We start from the raw sequence: 6,670 nt of genomic DNA, 5'->3' as shown, positions 1-6,670 counted from the left end.
CTCCCAGGTGCCTAAGGCTGGGAAATAGTCTCAGACATCCCACAGATGCTCAACACACAAAAACCACACTGAAGTCTTCAGAAGTCATTCATGTCTTTCAGTAACTAAAAAGAACAAGAGAAGCAAGCCAAAAAGGTGGTTAACAGCCCTCTATGGCAGGAGGGAAGAAATCCCACACATCACTGCTACACACGGCTTACAGTAAAAGGCAGCAAACCTTCCTACCTTCCTTCCAGCCCTCTGAGTTAAAAACAGATGGATATCAGAGTAAACACACCACTGCAAGCAGACAAGTCAGTTCCAGTCATTTATTCATCAGGGCACTTGAAGGTACTTGGTGCCAGATATTTGGTGAAGGTCCCCAGATAGACAACAGGAAGAATGGTGGTTACAATAGATTTATATAAAAAGACACTTAAATAGATAAAACATGGTAACCTCTCACTCTTGCTGTAAACAGGGCAGATTAGTCCTGAGTCCAGGCTAACGTCATCAGATTCAGCCTTTCCAGCCAGTCGTGGTTAAAACTCTGAATATCCCCACACCCAGGGGACAGCAAGGCATCTATCCTCACAGGTGAGGCAGGGGTGTGCTTCTCAGGCCAGCTCTTCAGAAGCTTGGTTTCAGATGCTGTGCAGAGCTTGACTGCCAGTAAGGTTCAGTCTTGTTGAGCAGGTCTGTACAGCCAGCCTCAGCTTTGGTGAACAAGTGTAAGAGCAGCTCTTCTGAAGGTGAGCCTTCAAGTACATCAGGATCAGCCACAGGTAATGTGTTTGGGCCATCTACAAACACTAGCAGAGCCAAGATGCAGGGCAGCACCCCAGACTGCTGCCTTTGCTGTACTGAGCCAGGTTTAAACCACAGGTTTTTGAGGCTGTTCCTGAACTGTGCACAGTTCAGTCATGCTTTTGCAAGACACTGCTTTGCAATCATGTTAAGACAGACTCCGCCTACTCTAGGTCTCCAGTTTTATGCTGAAAGAAAAGATCCCATTCCAAAAAGTCTAAGTATTTCTCTTCAGTTTTCCCATTTCCATTTTCAGGAACTGTTCACCTTCTGTCAAGAAGGAAGATTGTGTCTGAAGCCATGTGCCTGCGGAACAGCAGGCAACACAAGTAGCACCAGAATGAATAAGGCCCGTGTTTCCAAGACAAGACTCTCACCCCACTGAGACTGGCTTTACTTAGTCTAAAAGGTCATTGTATTTCTCTAGAATCTGTTCCTCCAGTTCCAACAGCTTTTGGTACAATTTCTCAGCAGTGTCTTCATCCACATCCATCTGGAAGACAATAAGAACAGCACTGTGAGACCATCACCTTGGTGGCAGCCAGTGCGGGTGCCAAGGACAGCTCTGGGGATAGGTAGGGTGCACCTCCAGACCTTCCACATTCACAGAGAGGCAATTAAAGGCATCCATCACCAGGGTAAGAGCCAGACCATTATTTTTGCAGAACATCATTTCCAGTTTTCCAGACTCCAGCCTAAGCCAGGAGTTACTCCAGAAAACCTCACAGATAACCCCACATCCCTCTCTGCTGCTCAGCATTCAACATGCATCTTGCTTCCACTCAAGCCACAAGACACCCTTAGCACCAACCCTTTCACACAAGGCAGATGACAGACCCTGCAGCAGGAAGCTCCCTCTCCATTTACCTTTCTGGCCTCCACGTAGCATCTCCCCAGTCCAGTAGTACAGCTGTGGTATTTGACAAGTAAATCCAGGTACTCTGGTTTCTGTTTGAACAACCACACCTGGGAAGAACAACCACAAAGGTGTAGGAGTCTAGCACATGCAGTCCCAGCCAAGTCTGCAGGCAAGGACCTGATTGCCAGTGGGCATGGAAGACAGTACATGCTCCCACCAAGGAGGGGAAGACATGGTATCTAAAGAAGTTTGAGCTGGCTCCCTTCACCTGTGACCTATGTGAAACAACAGTAACCCATGTTTATGCCAAAGCAGTTCAGCATGGCTAAACTTACTCCTACTGTGCTCAAGACACACTGTGCCTCACATCGCCCAACTCCATCCCTGTGCTTGCATGTCATTCTCCCCACCAGAGATGAAAGGAATAGCATTTTTCCAAAATAATTTATTTTATGGGTAGTGGATGAAGGTCATAAATCATCACCTGGCAGATCAGCCCTGGTGACAGATGGTCCCCCCAGCACTCTATACTATATGTCATTGGGTGGTCAAATACAGCACCTTGCTGAGAGGCTCTTTGCTCAAGCCAGCAGACCCTGTAAGAGCTACCCACAATCAAGTTGTGAAATACTTACATGAGCTTCTGCTCCATTATACGGTGTCAGAGTGTAAGTTTTGGCAAAAAATCGGATCTGAGGGGAAAAGAACTTGTATTGTAATCCATGGTTTGTTTGAAAAGCCCTGTGCAGCCCAGACACTCCAGATAATCTACTAGCGGTAGAAATCTTCTCAAAGTTGACCACAGGTAACATCCCACACACTGATCAAAGCTCCCCTTTATCACCCCAAACTACTTTCTGGAGCCACCCAGCAAGTCAGCATGCTCCATGCTCCCACACAGAGCTCACCCTAAGGGGACAAGGGGCCACACATGCCTTGCAGATGCTTCATCTTGAGAGGTCTCAAGAGCACAAATGGCAGGAGGCAATGAGGATCTGCGCTACTGCCAGTGTTGAGGAAAACTGAGAAGGCATTGCCTCTCTGCTTGCAAGAAGAAATGTGATCTGTCAGGATCAACTGCTATAACTAGGTCAGCTTAAGCTGAAAGGCCAGTCTTACAATAAGAGCATCAAGGCTCAGAGCAGGCAGCCTTCAGGGACAGAACTGCAGTGGATCTGAAAAGCTGAAAGCCAGAGGAAGAAAGGTTAGGAAAGTTTGGGGAAGTGGCAATAGAGAGTTTGCTTTCCAGAGCAATGGAAAGAAAAAAGCAAGAAACACTGCCTTTTAGAGGGATGGAAAGAACACCACCAAAAAACAGCCTGTTCTAGAAATGAACAGCATTTCAAAGCACAGGGGTCAAGTTTTGTCCTGAGCTCTGCTGCCAACAAAATAACAAGGTTCCCAAGCCCAAGCAGCCTTGCAAACCTTCCAAGAGGACTCTTGACGAACACTGGCTCTACGCAGTGCTGTCCAGCACCAAGCTACCAAACTCAGCTTGGAAATCACGACCTCAGCGTGCAAAAGGGAAAGTTTGTAGAAGGACCAGCCTGCCCAGCTCAATGGCAGGAACAGCTGTACAGCAGCACAGGCAGCAAGGAGACAGAATCACACTGTACATCACTTGCAGTGAAGTGTATCACAGCATGGCTACCTCAGCCAAAAACCACCCAGGAGATCCACTCACCAACCACATGATGGGCATCAACAGCTTCCACATAAGAACTGGCAAAATGTTGTAGGTCATGTTAGTCATAACAAGACCGGGACAAACAACACTGGAATACAGACCCTGCAGAGAAGAAACCAAGTCAATGTGCAATTATACAACAGTTAAAGAATGGCTCATACTCCTTCCCTCCCTGTACTCCTCAGCAAGAAAGTGAGGGTGAATACAGAGACCAGATAAAAGACAGTCTCCTTTCTTAAGTTACCAGAGCTAGAGTGTGCTTAGATGTGGTGATTTTTGAGAGGTTCAAACTGGTGACGTTCATCTTAAACCTGTGCCCATTACAAGCCCGTGGGATAGAAGATGGAGCCTTCTGACACATCACAGCCTCATGGTGATGAGTCTCCATGCAGCTCAGCAACCACAGTAGACATCCCACAAATTACAGCCCACTCAGACCAAAGGCCACCTCACCTTTAAGAGATAAGACTTTAGTTCTAGAACTAAAACATTTTCTCCTGAAGCGTTTGAGAAGATTGCAATTTACTGCTGGACTAGGGCTGCAGCTTGCCAACAAAATCCACCAATCACCTATGACAGGGAAGGCAGGTGGTTTGTACATCTCAGTGTCACAAACCTGAACAGCAGCATGGAGCAACTAGCAGAGCCTGCACCACAAGTGCTTGCAGGCAACACTTGCCAGAGCAGTGTTTTGACAGGCAGGGACACCTGAAAAAACGCAGGGGCTCTTTGCTCTTTAAGACCAATTCTTTGGTCTAAAGTAACAGTAACAAGCTTGCAAAGTAGGGACCACTCCCAGAGTCCTGTTTTCAGAACCCCAGAAGCAATCCATCTGGCAGATTGTCCACCACCCACACCACCAGTTCAACCTCAGCCATGTTTTGTTCTTACATGTGCATTAAGGAGCATGCCAGATTGCTGAGTGAATGAATGCAACTGGGTAACAACAATGTAATGATAATTACGAAGTGAAGGAGCTTATTAGTTTTTTTTCAGAAAGACAAACCCCATCATCACCTGGCTATTAAATTTCCTGTTCAGAACCACACTTGTCAGGTCAGTAGCATATTTAGAGGAACTGTATGATTCCCGCCCCTTGGCATGCTGGTAGTCAGAGAGGCTGAAGGCAGACTCCCTGGCATTACTGGAGGAGGTCCAGATGAGTCTTGAGGGCTTCTCATTACCACAGAGTAGAGACTGAAGTTGACGAATCTGAAAGAGAATTGTTAACTTATTTAATACAGCAATTTTCCAGTGTAAGAGTATAGCTTTACATTACTTAAAAGCTGTGAGCTTATCTCAGCTTTCTCAGCCAGCCTTTCCTAGACTAGCCAGAAGCAGACACTGCTCAGGTGTAACTTCACGAATGTTTAAAAGCAGCTGTCATTCTCTTGCACAGCTGAGTTGAGCACTTTGGAATTTAATACTGTCAAGCCTTGGTATTTTCCCTGGACAGAGAACTACATATGATTTATCTCTATCTGCTGGCTCACTAGAAATAGCCTCAAAATTATACTAACCCTTGCAATGACAAACACTTTTTATTGGTGTTTAAACAAATCTCAATGCCTTTGTCCTGTCATTCTTTATCTGTCAGGCTGCATCCGGCATCAGCATCCAAACCTGTGAGAACTGATTCACTAGTACTGCCTGGACCCATCCCTACCACATCAAACACCAGATCAAGGGCTCGATCCTCGTATGCAGCCTCACCAGGATAAAGTGTCCAAAGAGGTTGGTAGTAAACACCTCCTGAAGTCCATCTCCATTCAGCCTGTCTGTCTGGGTCATTATACCTTCAGCAGTGGTCAGCATGTGAAGCAACCTCCTGGAAACCAAGGACAGAAGTTGGCAAGGAACACTGCCAGGAGGCACCTACCACCCCCCCACTTCAGTCCTTCAGAAACATCCCCCAGCTCACAGGCTCCCCACAGACTCTAGTTTCACCTTAAAGAACTCTATCAATCCATGAAAAGAAAGATGGAAAAAGTTTACCAAGTACTCCACCTCCTACTGTCTCACTACTGACTAGACCAGAGACTTGTCCCTTTCTTCAGTTCTCCACAGTAAGTATCATTATAAAAAAAAAACCAGCCAAAAACTTACTCTTCCATTTCATGCTCAGTTAGCAAAATCAAGATCCAGCATGGAATGAAGCCCTCGGGCCACGTCTAATGCAGGCAAGGAAACCAGTCTGACACTTCTGCTCAACACCTCAACAGCTGTATCACTCAACATAAGTAACTGTGCTCCCCAGCTCAGCTTCCCCGTGTTGCTAATAGAACAAGGATGCTTATATCAGCACCCACCATTAGCTCACAAAATTCTGTGACTCACAGCTGTGAACGATTACAAAAACGAACAGTGGGATCAAAACAACAGTAAGAAGACCCAGTATGTACAAACTTCACCTCCACAGGAATGCAGCAGCATTTCTTACACAGTGCCAGGGACTGCAGTTTGAGTGAAGTCCTGGCCCTCCCCCTGCTGATCCCAGGGGTGAGACCCACTGGGAGAAGTGGCACTGGGTGCCTTGGACCACCCCAGCACTCCACTCAGTTGCCAAGCCCACCCCAAGGAAGACTGTGCATCCCACAAGGATTGTTCCATGTCACACTGGGGAAGGAAGACAGGGCCTTCAGCCCCGGACTTAAGGGCACATCTTCACCATGCCAGCAGCACATACTTCCCACGACCCCCACTAGAACCTTCCACATCTCCTACCCAGTGAGGAGACCATGCCAGAGAGCCTTGAAGTTCACATGTGGGTTGGGCATGATCCCAGCGTTGAGGTAGACAAAGTCCAGGCGCTGAAACCTGCACGGAGAAGAGGACGGGGTTCAGGGTTAGAGCGGGGACGAGGTGGCCCGGTGGGGAGGAGCGCAGGCAGGGGGTGCGGCGGGGCGGAGACCCCATACCTGCAGCGGAGCTCTTGGGCGGCGCGCAGCACGGAAGCCAGGTTACCCAGGTCCACTTCCACGGTGGAGACCTGGGCGGCGGGGTGAGCGGCCAGGATGAGGTCCCGCGTGGTCTCGCTCTTCTGCTCGTTGCGGCACGCAATGCACAGGTGGATGCGGCCATCCTCCTCCAGCAGCCGCTGGCACAGCGCCAGCCCCACGCCGCTGCAAACGGGACGGTGTCAGACACAGGCAAGGCAAAGCAAAGCAATCCCGGCTCGGCCCGGCCCGCCCCAGCCCGCGGTGCTCGCCCGGCCGTGCCCGTCGCTCACCCGCTCGCCCCAGTTACGAGCACAACGCGCTCCATGCCTGTCCCGCGCCCGCCGCCCCCGCCCTTTAACCGCTGCCCGCGCCGCGGCCACGCCCCGCCGCGCCGCCACA

General features: G+C 49.0%; 1 protein-coding gene across 1 annotated transcript; it reads right to left on the bottom strand.

Annotated features, from left to right (window-relative positions):
- Nucleotides 1–294: 294 nt before the first annotated feature.
- HSD17B7 (hydroxysteroid 17-beta dehydrogenase 7) lies at nt 295–6,670 on the bottom strand. The gene is made up of 9 exons (XM_071565584.1): nt 6,562–6,670; nt 6,251–6,454; nt 6,057–6,149; nt 5,046–5,160; nt 4,350–4,544; nt 3,330–3,434; nt 2,281–2,337; nt 1,654–1,752; nt 295–1,279 (listed from the first exon to the last, which is right to left on the bottom strand). Exons 1-9 carry the CDS (start codon nt 6,594–6,596, stop codon nt 1,184–1,186), a joined length of 999 nt encoding a protein of 332 aa, XP_071421685.1. The 5' UTR covers nt 6,597–6,670; the 3' UTR covers nt 295–1,183.

This window comes from Pithys albifrons, chromosome 10 (assembly GCF_047495875.1).
Source record: "Pithys albifrons albifrons isolate INPA30051 chromosome 10, PitAlb_v1, whole genome shotgun sequence".
Classification (NCBI taxonomy): Eukaryota; Metazoa; Chordata; class Aves; order Passeriformes; family Thamnophilidae; genus Pithys; species Pithys albifrons.
Note: the sequence above shows the minus strand (reverse complement) of the source record. Positions and strands in the feature narration are given on the sequence as shown.

What these genes read in the sequence shown, in the direction of transcription:
- HSD17B7 (XM_071565584.1), bottom strand. Translation starts at nt 6,596, where the DNA reads ATGGAGCGCGTTGTGCTCGTAACTGGGGCGAGCGG. An exon ending in TGATGCCCATCATGTGGTTG is followed by an intron (nt 2,338 to 3,329) that starts GTGAGTGGATCT and finishes TTTTCCCCTCAG; the next exon opens with ATCCGATTTTTTGCCAAAAC. An exon ending in GCTACGTGGAGGCCAGAAAG is followed by an intron (nt 1,280 to 1,653) that starts GTAAATGGAGAG and finishes ATTGTCTTCCAG; the next exon opens with ATGGATGTGGATGAAGACAC.